Below are 17,858 nucleotides of genomic sequence, written 5' to 3'. Positions count from 1 at the left end.
CCCTCTGCAATTTTACTTTTGAAACTGTTGCCCTAAAGTTTTCTACATTAACTTTTTACTCAGCTGCCATCTAAACTCCACTTGTGTGAAATGGAACTCAACATCTTCCTCTTGAGAACATCCCTATTTTCATCCTCTCTGTGAGTGACACCATCAAGCTAAAGCCTGGAGTTTTGTGGTGAGTTTTGACAATAACCCTTACTCAGTTCCTATGTCCACACTGCACAGCTTGTATTATTGAATTTCTGAGATGTTTAAAGTCGGTTCTCAACTTTTAAATATTTGTAGAACATACCTTACTTCAATGTCCTTCCTCTCTTGCTTGGATCAGGTGAAATCTTTCTAAGTGGTTTCCAAGTATCAGTTCTACTGTAGTTCTATCTTCCAGATTCTGGTCTTAAAAAAGTCTGTAGAATGATTTTCTTGATTAATCTAATGCCTCTAAATTGACTTCAGGAATAATCTAAACTTTCCAGAATGACTTCCAAAGCTTTTTACAATATAATTTTCAGTTTTCTTTTCAGCCTGGTTTCTCACCATTCCCTGAACCGTTCCCTGACCTCTCCACCCCACTCCTCCAGGCAGTATTCCAGCATTCCTCTTTTTTTTTTTTTTTAAGATTTATTTTTATTTATATGAGGGTTGGGTACAGGCCAGAGTCGTGGGAGGATGAGAGGATTCACCAGAGACACCTAGGGGAGCAGAACAGGCAGACAGACCAAAAGCACTGCTGAGGGGAGCAGAGGGTGAGACAGGAGAGGTCTGCCTCACCATGTAGGATTCTCCCTGGCCTGCCGGGAATCAAACCGGCACTGGGAGGCTGCGGAGGCTGCAGACAGCTTCACAGCGCACCACTCAACCTGCTGCGCCACTGGGGAGGCCCCAGTCCTCTTCTTTTATGCACTTGAGTATCTCCTGTCCTTGGGTCCCACTGGTTAGAATTCCTTCCAGCCACTTCCTCCCAGTTATAATACAAAGCTCTGAAATATGAATGAAATTTCTGGAATGAAATTTCCATGAGGCTGGTGACTTTGGTAAACTCTCAATCCCTTCATAAGCTATTCTTCATTATTGAGTAAATGAAATGTCATCCTTTTTGTGAAGCCTTCCAGAGTTGTCCCTGCAGAATTAATTATTCAATTCCGAAGCCCATCCTGGTGTCATTTTTGTTTAGTAGTTATCTGAAAATCCAACAGTTAAAAAGCTTCTCAAGGGCCTCCCCGGTGGCGCAGCGGTTGAGCGCTGGGTTGCGAAGCTGCCCGCAGCCTCTGCAGCGCCAGTTCAATCCCCGGCTGCTCCCTGGCCACCGAAGGAGGGTCCCACATGGCGCGTGGACCTCTCCTGCCGCCCGCTGCTCCCCTCAGCGGTGTACTTCGGTCCTTCTGCCTGCTCTGCTCCCCGCTCTGGTGAATTCTCTCACCTTCCCGCACTTCTGACTGTACCCAGTGCTTGTATGTATAAACAAACAAACAAATAAAAAAAAAAAAAAAAAAAAAAAAAGCTTCTCAAGTGCAGTAACTCTATCTTGTTCATAGTCACTGCCTAAAATTACCACGAAGTGGTCTTCTTATGCTTGTTCATCAGATTAAGGTAAACTCATGAAGACCTCAGTGGCCCTGGGGTTACTGCCCTTGGGATGGGACTTTGTGCAGGGAAGTGAAGCAACCCTCTAATGAATAGTATCAAACTATAAAACAGGCTAGTGGGTAACTATTTAAAAATCATAAAAAGTAATTTCTCTTTGTAAAAAGCCTAGAGGCTATAGTGATTATTTCTTATATGTTGTACCCCCATCATCAAAGTTATCTAATGCTGTTTGATACCTATATTTTATTTTTTTCATTTTTTTCCCCCAAAACATTTTTTTTTATATAGAGGCATGTTTTTATTTATTTATTTGTTTGTTTGTTTTGTTTATACATGCACTGGGTACAGTCAGAAGCGCGGCAGGGTGAGAGAATTCACCAGAGCCAGAGCAGGGAGCAGAGCAGGCAGAAGGACTGAGGTACACTGCTGAGGGGAGCAGCAGGCGGCAGGAGAGGTCTGCGCACCATGTGGGACCCTGCTCTGGTGGCCGGGGAGCAGCCGGGGATCGAACCGGCGCCGGTGAGGCCGCGGGCAGCTTCGCAACCCAGCGCTCAACCGCTGCGCCACCGGGGAGGCCCTCCCCCAAAACATTTTCTATGCCAATATGCCTATTCTGTCAATAGGTTAAGGTGAGGAGGGCCCAACCTTCTGAATTTTGTTCATTCTGTTTCCTCCAAAAGAACACTTTTCCTTTATATTCTCCATTATCCAGGTTTTAGTTAAAATGTTTCTTAGAAAGGCTCCTCTAACCTCTCTCTAATCTAATCACAACAGCCCAGTCTTATTAATGTTTTATATTATTAGTGTGTCTGTTCAATATGTCTTTCTATCTAGACTGGAATTTCTGAGGAACCATTTTAGGTTTCACTGTAGCCTCAGCACCTGGCACAAAGCCTAATATTGAAAACTCAAAACAGTTGTCCAATGACTGAAAAGGAGATGAGGGTAGAAGATTCTATGAGAGGGTACGAAGACCCATGGTAGATATTTGAGTCACTTTTCCACACAGCCTATGCTTTTCTCTTTCCTCTGACCTGTTGCTTTTTGGGGATCCATTTGCAACTTAAACTAGACATCAGTAGAAGTGGGCAGGAATAAGGATGTGCATAAAACACAGGTGAGGTGGACACCAGAGGCAAATCTGATGAAATCAGAGCTTAGGACCAGGGATTTTCTCCTTCTAGGGAGCAGGATAGACCAAGGTAGTAAGAGTGGTTTCTGGTTGCACAGGTCCAGCCCAGAGTGAATGACAGAATGACACTAATGATCTAGTCCCTAAACCACTCCTCTAGTGCACATACACAGAAATTAGTATTGAGGGGCCTCCCTGGTGGCACAGGGGTTAAAAAACAGCGCTATCAAGCTATTGCCAGCCACTGCAGCTTGAGTTTGATCCCCGGCTGGCCAGGGAGCTACCCACATGGTGCCGCAGACCTCTCCTATCTCCCTGCTGCTCCCCTCAGCAGTGTGTTTCAGTAGATCTGCCTGTTCTATTCCCCACTCTGTCTCTGTTAAATCGTCTCACCTCCCACACTTCTGGCTTACACCCCAGTTCTTGTATGCAAAAATAAATAAATCTTTTTAAAAAAAAATTAGCATCAAGACAGTCAAGGAGGAGAAATTTACCACAAAGCACCTCCAGGCAGGCCAGGGAAAAGCAGTTCCCAACTTGCCCCAGCTGGGCATCTGCATGAGTCTTTTTTTTTTTAAGATTTATTTATTTATACAAGCACTGGGTACAGTCAGAAGCGTGGGAGGGTGAGAGAATTCACCAGAGCCAGAGGGGAAAGCAGAGCAGGCAGACTGACAAGTACACTGCTAAGGGGAGCAGCGGGCGGCAGGAGAGGTCTGTGCAGCGCTGCAGAGGCTGTGGGCACCTTCACAACCCAGCGCTCAACTGCCGTGCCACCGGGGAGGCCCTGCATGAGTCTTTTCCTTGGCACAAGTCACTCTTTCTTCCCATCCCACCCCAACTCTTCCCTACATCCTCAGCCTCCTCGGAGCATCTGTCCATTCCTTCTCCACCCCGCTCCAGACAGGTTACTGCTCTTTCCTCTGTGTTTCCAGAGAATATGGGATCTGCCTGTTAAGTCACTAGTGACAATTCATAGCTTAACAGTGCATATCAGGCACCATGCTAGGCAGGCTCTGTGGGTTTGGACATGAATGTGAGTTATTCCATTGTGTTGTTCTCACTGGTTGCCACTGTCACCATGGGTAAATACCTCTGGGACAGAAACTATTTCTTATACATTGCTTGATTTAGTGGTTCTCTATCAATCTTAACACCCTAGGAATAGAGCAAATATTTTTTAAGACAAGGTTTACCATCCTGAAATGAATCTTACTGACAAAGGGAGAGAAATATATAATAAAGTAATATATATTATATATTATTATAATTATTATATTATTATATAAAATATATAAAGGGAGAGAAATATATAATAAAGTGCATTTCAATGGGAAAACTTTACTTGAAAACATGAGATATTTGGAAATTCACATATTTATAGTGAATAGCTTAAAGAGATATTCAATATTCAATGAATATTGAAAATACTTTCACTTTATATTGGCTATCTTGAAATAATAGCTTAATATTTGTTGTGCATGTAGAATCCCCGTGAATGCAACAGACACAAACCCATACAGGCATGTGTATTAGCTAAATACCAGAGCAGCATTGCTGTCAGAGATTTTTCTGAAATCGCAAACTTGGTGAATTCCCAAGCCAAAAAAGAACATGATGCTGTTTGATACCTATATATACAGTCATCTTTCATTTTACATGATAGTTGCATACAAGAACTGGGGTATAGGCCAGAGGTGCGAGGAGTGAGAGGATTCCTTAGAGACAGAGTGGGGAGCAGAACAGGCAAACTGACTGAAATACACTGCTGAGGGGAGCAGCGGGCAAGACAGGAGAGGTCTGCTGCGCCATGTGGGTAGCTCCCTGGCCGGGGGATCGACGGGGGATCGAACTTATGCAGCAGTGGCTGGCAATAGCTTGATAGCTCTAAGACTCAACCCCTGGGCCACCAGGGAGGCCCTCTAAGGACTCTTAACTCACAAGTACTCTAGCTTCTGCTAAGGGCATGGTGGAGTCACACAGTACAACTTAGCTCTGGGCTCCCACCTCTCACCCCCATGGTAAATGGGAGAGTGGGAATGAGAATTAAGCCTGACTATTCCCCTTTTCAAGAAATTCTTTCCTCTCCCTTTCTCAGTGATCATTCACACCTCCTATGAGTCTGTCTTTCCTCCAGCTGTCCTACAAGCCATGCTTCCCTAGGCAGCTCTGCCCTGTCTCCACATAAATACAACCTCTCCTATGAGTAGATGGTGCTTCTTTGGGCCTTTGGCAATGCTGCAAGCTAGCATCTGCCAAGACTCCCTTGGTAATCCAGAAAAATGGGAAGTGATACACACAATAGACAATCAGGTATGCTAAATTATGGTCCTGCCCAATTATTCCCTACCATGGTAGCACCATATTTTCTTCCTTTTAGAGTATGGGCTTCCTTTGCAACATAGCAGGCAACTGCCCACTGTATCCAGAACATCTATCATGTATCCAACTCACGAGGAGCATTCCATTTCCACCTCAGAGCTGACCTCTCCCTCTCTCTGTTGTCAAAGATCACACACATATACTAGGATGCTGCAGATAACTTTAATAAGGCATGGAGTGACTCCTGCTATTTGGAGTCATAGGTCAAAGAGGAAGGGCATCACATCTGTAAGAAAAGAAGAGTGTCAAAAGAATGTGCCTTTTATTGCTGTCTTTCCCTGAGCTTGGAATGTTCTCTCTCTCACACAGATAGCTACTTCCCCCCTCTCAAAGCCCAAATGCCACCTGGCCTCTGGGAAAGAAAAATTTCCATTTGCACATAACCCTTCACCCCATGTTTCTCACAGTGTGTGGTTATCATTTCTCTGAGATGCTGGGCTATGAGTAGGGCCAATTGTACCTTCATTGTTTCTCCAGCAACTACCTGTACCTCACTCCCATATTTGTGTATGTGTGGGTCCCACCTCCAGGTCTTAGAAGGTGCTAACCTGCTCACAGAAGGTGCCCCCCGCCATGATGTGCCCTAGGCTCCTGCCTTCCACTCAGCCTTGGGTCAGGATCATCAGGTTCCCTCCCTCAGCCCCTCATATGAAGGGGCCTCACACCTGGCTGACTCATGCACTGCTGGATAGTTTCCAGCCGAGTGGAAGACAAGGCACGGGCCTCCTCCAAAAAACGACGGTTTCCCCTTTCAGTCAACTTCCAGAGGCAGGATCGAGGTCGTGTGTTGGCTGCCTCCCCCTGCATGCTGACAGGAATTTTCTCAAAGCTGTCTCGGAAACAGAGGTTGTGACGGATGGTGTTCTTCCAGCCTTCTGGAGCCGTCCGGAAAAATGGGAAGTGTTGTCTGTGAACAGGAAAAAGTCATAAGGAAAGGCATAGTTTCCTTGGGAGATGCCTACCCTTGAGCATGTTCTCTCCCCAGGGACTAGGATCTCAGCCCTTCTCTGAAGGCAAAGAATGACAAGCTGGCCTAGAACAGCTTTCTGCTGATTGGACACATGGCAAAACCTCCCCAGGTGTATGGCTTATGCAAACTCTCATCTTTTAAACCCAGCTTGCTTACCCCATTCCCAGGTTCAATTTTTCTCTCTCCCTCCAAAGGCTGGGGACTTTGACTTGCAATAGGAACAAAGCAGATTCAGGTCTCTACCAACTACCATGGGGGAAACCCTGGTCAAGAAGGGGCACCTCTTGAAGAGTGATATTCTGAGACTGTCCTGATAGGTGGAAGGCCTGAGAAACTTCCTCATACTCATGTGCACAGGAGCATCAAAGCTGAAAGTCAATCCCTTCTTAAAGGGCTTTCCTGGGGGTACAGGGAGCTCTTGGGAAAACCGATTTTATAATCCTGAGAGGAAAGATAGGAGAAATGACTTACCTAGGTGAAATTTGTTTGAAAGAACTAAGGTATAAAAAGGTTGGAGTTGTTTAGATGTAAAAGGGGGTGGGGTAGCTATCTTCCTGTGCGTGAGATATGTGGACATGTTTTTGGGAACAAACCAGAACCAGTGCCTGGAGAACTGGGCGTGCACTTGTCCTCTTAGATCCAGATGGGGGAACTGAGGCAGTGGCCTAGGGCCTAGGATAGACTGGAAGGTATCAGACCAAGGGCCCTGACCCCCACCCCAACCCCTCCTCCTCACAGGGCCCCTGGCACATACCGAGTGAAACTGTAGATCTGTTGCACGTTGAGGCCAGAAGGGGAACTGTTTCTTAATGCCAGTGCAATTAGGTGGAAGTAATTGAGAGGGGGCCGGGACCAGAGCCTGCCCTCCTGGCTGTTGGCGTGCCGAAGCCTCCGACTGTGGAGGGGGGCCCTTTTGTGAGAGGACGGGAAAGCCACAGAGGAGCTGTCATCCTGGTTCTCAGCCTCCTCCTCTTCTGTGAGCTAGAGGAGCACAGAGTAGGAACTGGTCCTGACTCCACAGCCTCTACTCCAGGGGTGCAATGGCAAGAAGGGGTGGTGGGCTAGCGCCACCGTCTGGGCTTCCCCAACCCAAGGGCACAACTATTTTCTGAACCCAGTAACCCATTATTATCTTTAAGAAGAGAGAACTCTCTGATGCATTGTCCCTATCCCCACCCTGCCTATAGCCCAAGTCTGGCCCTCACCAGCAGAAATCCCTACCTCCCAGTTGCTGAAGGAAGAGGCAAGCCGCTTCCGCTTCTGAGGAGGGGACTGCTCACAGGAGGAAGGCAGCGGCAGTTCCACCACGGTGGCCTCTGAGCAGTTGTCAACATCTTCCTCTTTGGGAGGTAGCTGAGGGTCAGGCACTGTGCTCATCCGATCCTCTCCTTTAGTACGTTCTGATACCTCCAGCTTTCCAGGGGGGAACACGATGTTGGGGTTTACCCACATCCACAGGTTGGGCTCAATATCTGGACCTGTGCAAAAAGAAAGGTGACTGGACCTCAGCTCACTGGCTTTGGTTGACCCTGGTGTCCAGCCTAGGTCACAGGGCCACGTCAGAGAACTTACTCCCCTCTACTCACCATCTTTATCAGGATTGGGTTTTTTTTTTAGTGGTAGCTTTGGTGGCTCAACTATTCGCAGTTTGTATCTGGCAACTGGCAAAAAGAAAGACAAGAGGATCAAAACAGCTTAGGATTTCCATTGTGGTCCTAGGACCCTGGGTCTTGAAGCTCCTAGAGATGGTTCTGGGCCCTGTTGGGGAGCTGACATCAACCATATTCTACTGGTTTTCCCTGTATCTCCCAGACTTTCTCATTCTCATCGACATTCTTCTCTTCTCACATATGCTGCCCTGAAGGATCTCATTAAGGAATGGTTGTGGCTTCGTTGTTTACCATCTAGAAACTAAGGGCCTCCAAATTTTTACCTCTAGTCCAGACTTCGTGCCTATTTTTAAAAAATATTTTATGTATTTTTTTATTTATTTATGCATATGAGAGCTGGGGTGTAGGCCAGGGGTGCAGGGCGCAGGGGATTCAGAGGATTCACCAAAGACAGCGCAGGGGATCAGAATAGGTGGATTGATTGAGAAGAGCAGCGGGTGAGACAGGAGAGGTCTGCTGTGCCATGTGGACCAGCTCTCTGGCCCAGGATAGAACTTGTGCTGCAGTGGCTCCTGACAGCTTCATAGTGCTGATACTGAACCCCTTGAGCCACCAGGGAGGCCCCCAAGACTTCCTGCCAATTGCCTATTGGATGTACTATTCTACTTGGGTAACCTGCAAGTACTTTGAAATCATTTTAAAAACTAAGCTCCCTCTTCCTGCTCTTCTTCCTGTATCCCTCATCTTGGCAAGTGGCACCAGCATCTAACCAGCTGTTCAGGTCAGACACTTGGAAATGTTCTTGATTCTTTTGGTACAGTTCCATGAAATCAATGAAGTCCTACCAGCCTAGTATAAGCCATACCTGAAATGGTGTTTATCCTCTTTAAGCTACCATAGGTACCATACTGCAGTTTGAGTGATCTGTGCAACCCTTCTGCCAAAAACTTTTTGATGACTTTCCATTGCCCTTGAGTCAAATCTTAACTCCTTGTGACAAGTCTACAAAGAAAGCCCTGGCTCTTCACTGGTGTTGAATTCTTCCTTCCAGTGTTTCCACCCATCTCTAACAGACCACACTCTAGATCAGGAGCCTTCCCACAAACTCTTTCCTTTGCTAGAAATACCCATCCCTCTTCTTGCTTGCCTAGTTAATTGCTACTTCACCTATAATGTCTCTGATTAGACATCTTTCTAAAGCAGACCTTCTCTGATCACCTGTCTAAACACTCCCATGTCACTCATTTTATTGTAATTAGTTGCTTAGTGTCTAGCCCCAGATCTGTCTTGTTCACTGCTTGGCACCTGGGAAGAACTCCACTTAATCGAATGAGGAACATATAGGCCACCAGTCTAAAAGCCAATCAGGTGTATATTAGAGCTATCTGCTTGGTGTTGTGGTGGCTCCTTGGGATTAAAGGGAACTATTTTTGTCTCCCTCATTGTTCCATGAGTGTCATTCTATTACAGATGAATCTAGCTTTTTTTTTTTTTTTTGGGGGGGGGGGTTCTGGTGAATGATGACATTTATTGGAGGGCTCAATAATTAGAAGTGATATTCATTACCTTGCTAGTATTCAATACAGTATTTAAAAATGGGAAAAGCTGAGGAAGTTGGAAAGAAAAGGGCAAAATGACTATTATGTATAGGAAAAAAAAGATTAAACTAGAAACCATAGGGTCTCCCTGGTGGCACAGGGGTTAGAGATTCAGCACTATCAAGCTATCTTCAACCACTATGGCAAGAATTCAGTCCCTGGCCAGGGTGCTAACCCACATGGTGCAGCAGACCTTTTCTATCTCACCCACTGCTCCCCTCAGCAGTGTATTTCAGTCGATCCTGCTGTTCTGCTCCCCACTGTCTCTAATGAATCCTCTCACCCTCCACAACTCTGGCCTACACCCCAGTTCTATGCATAAAAATAAATCTTTAAATACTCTTTGTCTATACCAGCATTTAAGAAGTTGGAAATCATAGTGGGGGGCCTTGTTTCCTTGCTTGAGGAGGTGGGCTTGGAGATCAGGGAGACCAAGGTGGCTCGAGCTTATAGAACAGAATAGCAGAGAGGAGAAAAGTGCACAGAGACCTCCTGAGTTCACACAGGGCTGGGTATAGTTCCTGTTTCCATTATGGGAGAAAACTTCACAATTCCTGGGACATTAGAGTACTCAGAAGGGTTTTACCTTAGTAGTAAAGAAATATTGACAACTGCTCTGATCTCACCTAACAAAGCCTAAAGCAAACCCAAAAAGATCGTACTGTTTCCAAGTAACTTAACTATGTCCCAGAACAAAGCTCCAGAACAGTTATATATAGACATACAAAAATATCCAGCACTCAAAGTAAAATTCACAATGTCTGGCATGCAATCAAAGTTACTACTAGGAATTCAAAATAGCAAGAAAGTAAGATGAATAATGGGAAGAAAAATATCACTCAATAAACACCAACCTACAAATCAGAGGGAGAGTTAGTAGATAAGGACATCAAGACAATTATTCTCATTGAATTCCATATGTTCAAGACATAAAAGATTAAACGTGTAAAATAGACACATGGAAGCTATGGGACCCTAAATGAACCACGAGATATGAAAACTACAACGTCTAAGTTGAAAAATACAGTGGTTTGATTAATGCAGATTAGACATGACATAAGATTAGAGAATTTGGAGATACAGCAATAGAAACTTTCCAGAATGTAACAGAAGGAAAAAAAGATGACATCTTTTTTGTATAGACCATTAGTGAGCTACGAGGCAATTTGGCAATTTCAAGTGGCCTAAGTTAATTGCATAAGGAAGCCCTGAAGGAGAGGAAATATGGAGGATAAAAATATTTGAAGAAATGAAAATTATCCAAATTTCATGAAAACTATAAACACACGGATCTGGGCCTCCCCTGGTGGTGCAGCGGTTGAACGCTGGGCTGCAAAGCTGCCCTCAGCCTCTGCAGCGCCGGTTTGATCCACGGCCACTGGGCGCCGGTCCCACATGGCGTGCAGACCTCTGCTGCCGTGCCCGCTGCTCCCCTCAGCAGTGTATTTCATCAGTCTGCCTATGAATTCTGGTGAATTCTGGCTCTGGTGAATTCTCTCACCCTCTCGCACTTCTGACTGTACCCAATGCTTGTATAAATAAATAAATAAATCTTTAAAAAAAAAAAGGAAGAAATGTTAAAGATAGCCAGAGGAAATAAGGTATTTTACCTATACAGGAATGAAGACAAGGATGACAGTGTATTTCTTCTTAACAATGAAAGCCAGGAGAGAAATCTTTAGAGAATAATAAATAGAAGGAATAAAACTGACAACCTAGATTTCTAAATTCTACAAAAGTATATTTCAAAAAAAGGAGAAATAACTTTCAGAGTTAATAACCAATGGATGTGCACTGCAAGAAATATCAAAGGAAGGCAGATAGAAAATGGTACCAGATATAAACCTGGTTATGAGTGAAGGCATAGTTATGAATTAAGGCAGGAAGAGCAATGGAAATTGCAATTTCATGCATCTCTAAGAATAAGTAATGTCATTCAATCAAAAGTGACCACAAAAAGGCAATGCAATCCTGAGAGAAAAGAAGAAAAATGGAGGTACCACACAACCTGATATCAACTATATTATAAACTGATGGTAATCAAAAACAAAAACACAGACCAATGGAATGGAAAGCCCACTGTGGCATGAGTTTGATCCATGAGTTTGATCCCTGGCCAGAGAGCTAACCCACATGGTGCAGCAGACCACTCCTGCCTTGCCTCCTGCTCCCCTCAGCAGTATATTTCAGTAATCTACCTTTTCTGCTCCCTGCTCTGTCTCTGGTGAATCCTCTCACCCCCTGCACCTTTGGCCTACACCCCAGTTCTTGTATGCATAAAAAAAAAATCTTACAAAACCCCAAAACCTACCTTAGGATTTTCAATAATCTATGGTAACAACAAAAAAAACTGGAAAAAATTGAAAGTTAATATTCACAAAGCCAACAAAATTATAAAGACTCTAGTAGTTAATTTAAAGAATGAACTAGACCTTCATGGAAAAAAAGATGCAATCAATATTTAAGGACACAAAAGACCTGAATAAACACACAATATATATTAAGTCAATTACCTTCTAATTCATACATTTTTAGCAAATATTGTAACACTAAAAATCAAAACATTCTGCAGAGTAAAAGTCACAGGAAAAAAAAAATACAATAAACCAGAAAAAAATTTACTCAAAGTTCTCAGTTCTACAAATTAGTAAGAGCTAACACAAACCTATACATGGGCAAAAGACATGATTCAGTATTCACAAGGGGGAGATACAAGATGCTTAGCCTTATAGATAATATGAATACAATAGAGGCTGGAAGGACCACAAACTGAGGTTAACACCAAGGCTTCCAGTGCCTTGACCAAACCTCACAAGTTTGGCCTCCTGCGACTTCATGTTTTCGGAGGGTGTATCCATGAGGGTGTCGCTTTCTCTACGTTTGCTGTGGTTGAACCAAGAAAGAAGGTAAATACAGAGTTCTACGGAAATTTTGATTTGCAGAAAGATTTTGAGATGAAGAAGGGCTGGTACCTTTCAGAGTGCAAAGTGATTTTGGAATGTGAAGATTTTCTTTGGGTTGACTTCCATAGAGATTTGTCGCTGTTTTGTGTTCCTAAACTATGAAACAGGAATATCTGGACTAAAGAATAGTTGCTCTTTGGGCCTCCCCGGTGGCGCAGCGGTTGAGCGCTGGGTTGCGAAGCTGCCCGCAGCCTCTGCAGCGCCGGTTCGATTCCCGGCTGCTCCCCGGCCACCGGAGGAGGGTCCCACATGGTGGAGGAGGGTCCCACATGGTGCAGGAGGGTCCCACATGGTGCGCAGACCTCTCCTGCCGCCCGCTGCTCCCCTCAGCAGTGTACTTCGGTCCTTCTGCCTGCTCTGCTCCCCGCTCTGGCTCTGGTGAATTCTCTCACCCTCCCGCGCTTCTGACTGTCCCCAGTGCATGTATAAACAAAACAAACGAACAAACAAACAAATAAATAAATAAAACATGCCTCTATAAAAAGAAAAAAAATAAAATAAAATAAAAAAGAATAGTTGCTCTTTATAAATAATGAACAAATATGGTGTATTAAAAAAGGGAAAACATAAAATAAAAAACAGAATACACTGAGAATACTTTACATCAAGAATTCTGTATGTGGGCCTCCCTGGTGGCACAAGGGGTTAAGACACAGCCTATGAAGCTATCGGCGGCCACTGCAACAAGAGTTCGATCCCCAGCCAGGGAGAATACCCACATGCCACAGCAGACCTCTCCTGACTCGCCCGCTGCTCCCCTCAGCAGTGTATTTCAGTCAGTCTGCCTGTTCTGTTCCCCACTCTGTCTCTGGTGAATTCTCTCACCCTCCACACCTCTGGCCTGTACCCCAGTTCTTGTATGCATAAATAAATCTTAAAAAAAAAAAATTCTGTACGTGCCTCCCTGGTGGCACAGGGAGTAAAGTCTCAGCACTATCAAGCTATGCCAGCCACTGCAACATGAGTTCGATCCCCAGCCAGGGAGTTAACCCACATGGCACAGCAGAGCTCTCCTGTCTTGCTTGCTGCTCCCCTCAGCAGTGTATTTCAGTAGATCTGCCTGTTCTGCTCCCCACTCTGTCTCTGGTGAATCCTCTCACTCCCTGCACCTCTGGCCTATACCCCAGGTCTTATGTGCAGAAATAAATAAATCTTAAAAAAAAAAATCAGACAGGATTATCATTTACCATACCTTGCTGTCTACTTCTGTGTGTGTACATTCAAGTTTATGCATTAATCGTTGTTACTGTCATCTACCAAACTCTCCTTCACCCCTGCTCTTTTACGGAAATCTAACTCTCTGCTCTGGGTCACTAGTACTACCCCTTGCTTCAAATCTTTGCTTTCTTAGTTCCTTGAACTCCTCCAAAAACTTGGCTTTCCATCATACTTGAGACAGTTCCTCTCTCAATGTCAACTTAAACCAGTAACTGCAGCCTATTTTGTCCTCTCCAATCTCTCTCATTTTTCTATCAATAAAAATGCACTACCTGCAATCTTGCTACCTAACTTCTTCTCAACTCCAGCTATCCTTTGATGCCACTGGTATTACCAATCCATCATCTATGGCTTTGCAATACTTGCTTCGTAGACTTGGATTAAATTAGGATTGTAATTTGGCCAAACAGAGCTCCAAAGCCATAGACGGTCAAAGGATTGATGGTATGTCAGAAAGCTAGCATGTCGAGGTGGATTCCAAGTTAAAGAAAAGAGGACCTCAAGTGATTGACAGCATAAAATGAAAGTGTGACAAGATTAACAGATGGGTGGTCTCAGCAGATCAAAAGGTAGGGCCTGTGCCGGCAGGCGAGGGTCCCACATGACACAGCAGACCTCTCCTGTCTCGCCCGCTGCTCCCCTCAGCAGTGTATTTCATCAGTCTGCCTGTTCTGTTCCCGCTCTGGTCTGGTGAATCCTCTCACCCCCGCCCCTCACCCAGTGCATTGGGCCTGTATCCTGGTTCTTGTATAAATAAATAAATCTTAAAAAAAAAAAAAGATAGGGCCTGTCTGTTGTGTCTCTCCCCGCTTCCACAAACACAGATACCTTGTTCCTTCTCAGGGACAATGTTCCAGTGATCTCCTTTGCCTTTATTGGGTCATTTTCAGCAGCATTCAACAATGCTGTTAATTGTCTTATTTTATAAAAACAAGAACTTCTTTTGTCCCTACTTTCTGTGCCAGACCACTATTCTTCTATATTTTTGCTTTCTTTTGAGGCAGGCAGAGCTCTTTGAAAGAACTCCCTGTATTTTGTCTCCAGTCTCACTCCTTCTACTCTTAAACCCTTGCCAATAAGGTTTTTGCCTCACCACTCCACCAAAATGACTATATTACCAAGGTCAGCAATGACATTTACTTTGCTAAACCCAATTCCCCACTTCACTAAATCCAATAGTCAGCCCACATCTTATCTGGACCCCTAAGCACCATTCCCCTTAGCTGACCACTCCTTTCCCTGAAACTCTTTCATTCCTTGGTTTCTAGGAAAGGGCAAACCCTTTCTTAGATTTTCAATGGCCATTTCCTTTTGCTTATTATATCATCTCCAATCTCTTTACAATGAAATGCCCTTGGGGGTCACCCTTGAAGTGTGGGTCTCTCTTCTCCATTCTCACTTCTTAAATGACACCCCTATACCAAAGACTCAAAATTTATATCTGCAGTCCACACCTGTCTCCAGACTCAATACATCTACCTGTTTACTCAACATTTTTACTGGGATATATAAAAAGTACCTCACACTCTGCATGCTCACCAGAAATCTTGATCTTCCCCTAAACCTGTGTAACCAGAAGCCTTCCCATCTCAGCACTAGGCTACCCTGGTTATAGGAATTGTTGCTTATGGTGGCAAAGAGTGGGAGGCAATGCTTGCTTGGGCAGCACATAAACTAAAATTGGAGCCACACAGAGAAGATTAGCATGGTCCCTGTGTAAGGAGCTGGAGGCAGTCTAGGTTTCCCTTGTCAGGAAAATGCAAAAGCTGTATATGCAAATATGGAATACTACGCAGCAGTCAGAAGTGATGACTGCAGATCTACACTCAACAACATGAAGAGCTCTCAAAAAACAATGAGCAGGGGAGGTGGGGGGAAGCAATGAGCATTATGGAAATTAAGGTCACCAGTACACACAAATAATGCTAAATCTCTTCAAAGATACACATACCTAAAGACAGTTCATCCATAAGGGTGGCTATATGGGAGGTAGTGCTGGTGGGGGGGGGGTGTACAAAGGGTGAGCTAATCCAAGTACCTTGTCCCCACAGAAGGCAATAATGTACACCCACAGAGGAGGTGATAATCCAACCCTCTTGCACTTCAAGTTGAAAGAGAATAAAACATTTTTAAAAAGTCCACCTTGGTCAACCACCCATTCAGCAAATAATGAGCCCCTCTAGGCGTCAGGTGATGTATTAAGAGGTGAGGGTACAGCCACGTACAGACCTGATAATGATTTGTTTTTTCGAAGAGGAAAATAAGTAAAACATCGCCAAATGGCGTTAGCGCGCCATGGAGCAAAGGTCGAGAAGAGGCCTAGAAAGTTCTCTTAGGCACAAAGTTCTCTTAGGGCTGGTGGGGTAGAGCTGGGAGCGGCGGTGGGACCCGCTGCCCTCAGCGGGCTTGCAGTCGGGGTACGGGGTCCCCCCACCAGCCAAGCGGGAGGGTGGGGGTGGGGTTCCGGAACGCCGCAAGGCGGGGGTGCAGGGCCCCCAGATTCGAGCAGTCTTACCATCGGGGCTGGTCCTGAGTGGGGAGGAGAGCCGAGGCTGGGGTGCAGGGGGGCTGGGTGCTCCCCCAAGACCCGGACCCCCGTCTATGGCGGCCGCCCCTCCCCCACCCAGCTGGGCACTCACGTTTCTGCTCGGCGGGGGGCAGGTGCGAGGTGGTGAAGGCCAGAAAGAGCTCGTTCCCCATGTCCCAGTCCAGCAGTCCCGGGACTTGGCCATGGAGGCTGGCCCAGAAGTCGAGGTGCTGGAGTTTCAGGTCCACCGTTATGGAGCAGCGCGCTAGCCCGGCCGAAGTTGGGAGATTCCCGGGAGAGACTGAGGCCGAGGCCGCCGGGCTGAGCACTTCCTCAAATCCTGGCTCCGGCCCTGATTGACTCGGGCGGGCTGAGGACGCTCAGGTGTGCAGGCCCGTTCGACGCCCTTAATCTCCTCAGCCTCCCGAGTCCTGCGCACCAGGCGCTCCTCCACACCCCCAGACTTTCCTTTTGGTGTTTAGGGACCTCGGGGCTACGGAAGGGAGGTATCGCAGACTCTCTTCTGCCCAAAATTAATTTTATTTAACAGTTTAGCTACCATTTAAAAACCATCCCGAGACAGTACTGAAAGCTAATCTCTAGAAGCACTGACAGGTTTTAGGGTTTATCCAAGATTACATCTGTAGTAGATGCAGATGGGATTAAAGGATGACTTAATTTTTTAAAAATTGTTTTTAAAGTTTCAAATTTACAGAAAAATCTATTTTAAAATCCCTGTATATCTAAATCTTCAAATTCACCCATTTGTGCCATCATTAACGTTTGATTACATTTTTATTTTTCTCTCCATATGTAAGGAAAAAGATCCAATATTTTTTTCTGAACATTTGAGAACACGGCCCTTTAATCTGTAAATACTTAAGTATGTATTTCCTAAAAACAAAGATATTTATTTGCTCATAATTAGAAAAAATTGAAAACTGTCAAAATCAGAAATTTTAACATAGATTCATTATCTTATTTAATATACAGATCCTTTTCAAATTTTATCAATTGTCCCAATAGTGACCTTTATATAAATTCGTTTTCTGGGCCAGGATCCATTTCAGGACAATGAAATGAATTTAATTTTCATATTTCTTTGATCTAGAGCAGTTTTACACCGTTTTTTAGTCTTCCCCTAACAATGACATTTTTTAAGAGTACTCATCATTTATTTTGTAGAATATTCCTTAGTTTGGGTTTGTCTCACAATTAGACTTAAATTGTGCATTTTTGGCAAAAATACCAAAAGTCTTGTTTCTTACTACATCTAAGAGGCATGTGGTTTAAGTTTGTCTCATTAGTGATGTTGCTTTTGATCACTGGGTTTAGTGATAGCCACTATGTTTCTCTACTGTAAAAGTACCTTTTCCCTTTTGTAAATATTAAGCAATTTGTGGAGGGATACTTTGAAATGCTATAAATTCCTGTTCCTTATCAATTCTAGCATCCATGGATGCTAAATGGATCATTAGTATGATTGGTGTAAAAATGATAATTATTCTAAATCAATCATTCTTTTTCCATTTATTTAGAGACATTCTATTATAAAAGTTTTTCTTTATCCAATATTTGTTTGTTATCAGTATGTATGGGCTCAAAGGATTCTTATTTAATTGAGTGGATTGTAACTCATTACTATCATTGTGTCTTTTAATCCTCAAATTGTCCCAGGTTTTACCAGTGGGTGAGGCAGCTCCCTCTGGTGCCTACCTGTGGCATCCTGGGTTTGTGATCAACACCTGTCCACCCTGTAGGGTGTTTCCTGTTGCTTGGGTACCAGATAGGAAACTTCGAGACTATTACTTGGCACATAGGAGACCCTCAATACATGTTGAAACAATTACTTCTAAATGAAACCAATTACT

At 44.5% G+C, this 17,858-nt stretch overlaps 1 protein-coding gene and 1 pseudogene across 2 annotated transcripts; one reads left to right on the top strand and one right to left on the bottom strand.

Moving 5' to 3' along the window:
* Positions 1 to 5,140: 5,140 nt before the first annotated feature.
* FOXR1 (forkhead box R1) lies at positions 5,141 to 16,325 on the bottom strand. Of its 2 annotated transcripts, XM_037504280.2 has the most exons (6): positions 16,100 to 16,325; positions 7,658 to 7,732; positions 7,293 to 7,549; positions 6,826 to 7,052; positions 5,767 to 6,008; positions 5,141 to 5,327 (listed from the first exon to the last, which is right to left on the bottom strand). In XM_037504280.2, exons 1-6 carry the CDS (start codon positions 16,158 to 16,160, stop codon positions 5,299 to 5,301), a joined length of 891 nt encoding a protein of 296 aa, XP_037360177.1. In that variant the 5' UTR covers positions 16,161 to 16,325; the 3' UTR covers positions 5,141 to 5,298. The 2 variants fall into 2 exon arrangements, with proteins under 2 accessions (XP_037360177.1, XP_054549911.1); XM_054693936.1 differs by lacking the exon at positions 7,658 to 7,732 and having other exon boundaries at positions 16,100 to 16,208.
* LOC119242419 (U6 spliceosomal RNA) lies at positions 15,115 to 15,183 on the top strand (annotated as a pseudogene).
* Positions 16,326 to 17,858: the final 1,533 nt, after the last annotated feature.

This window comes from Talpa occidentalis, unplaced genomic scaffold (genome assembly GCF_014898055.3).
Source record: "Talpa occidentalis isolate TD23 unplaced genomic scaffold, MPIMG_talOcc4v2.1 talOcc4.12, whole genome shotgun sequence".
NCBI classification, from domain to species: Eukaryota; Metazoa; Chordata; class Mammalia; order Eulipotyphla; family Talpidae; genus Talpa; species Talpa occidentalis.
This window is presented reverse-complemented; position numbering and strand designations above follow the sequence as displayed.

Coding starts and splice junctions, on each gene's coding strand:
- FOXR1 (XM_037504280.2), bottom strand. CDS start 16,160: ATGGGGAACGAGCTCTTTCTGGCCTTCACCACCTCGCACCTGCCCCCC. Junction 6,009..6,825: donor CAGATCTACAGTTTCACTCG/GTATGTGCCAGG, acceptor TCCTGTTCACAG/ACAACACTTCCCATTTTTCC. Junction 5,328..5,766: donor GCAGTGCATGAGTCAGCCAG/GTGTGAGGCCCC, acceptor CTTTTCTTACAG/ATGTGATGCCCTTCCTCTTT.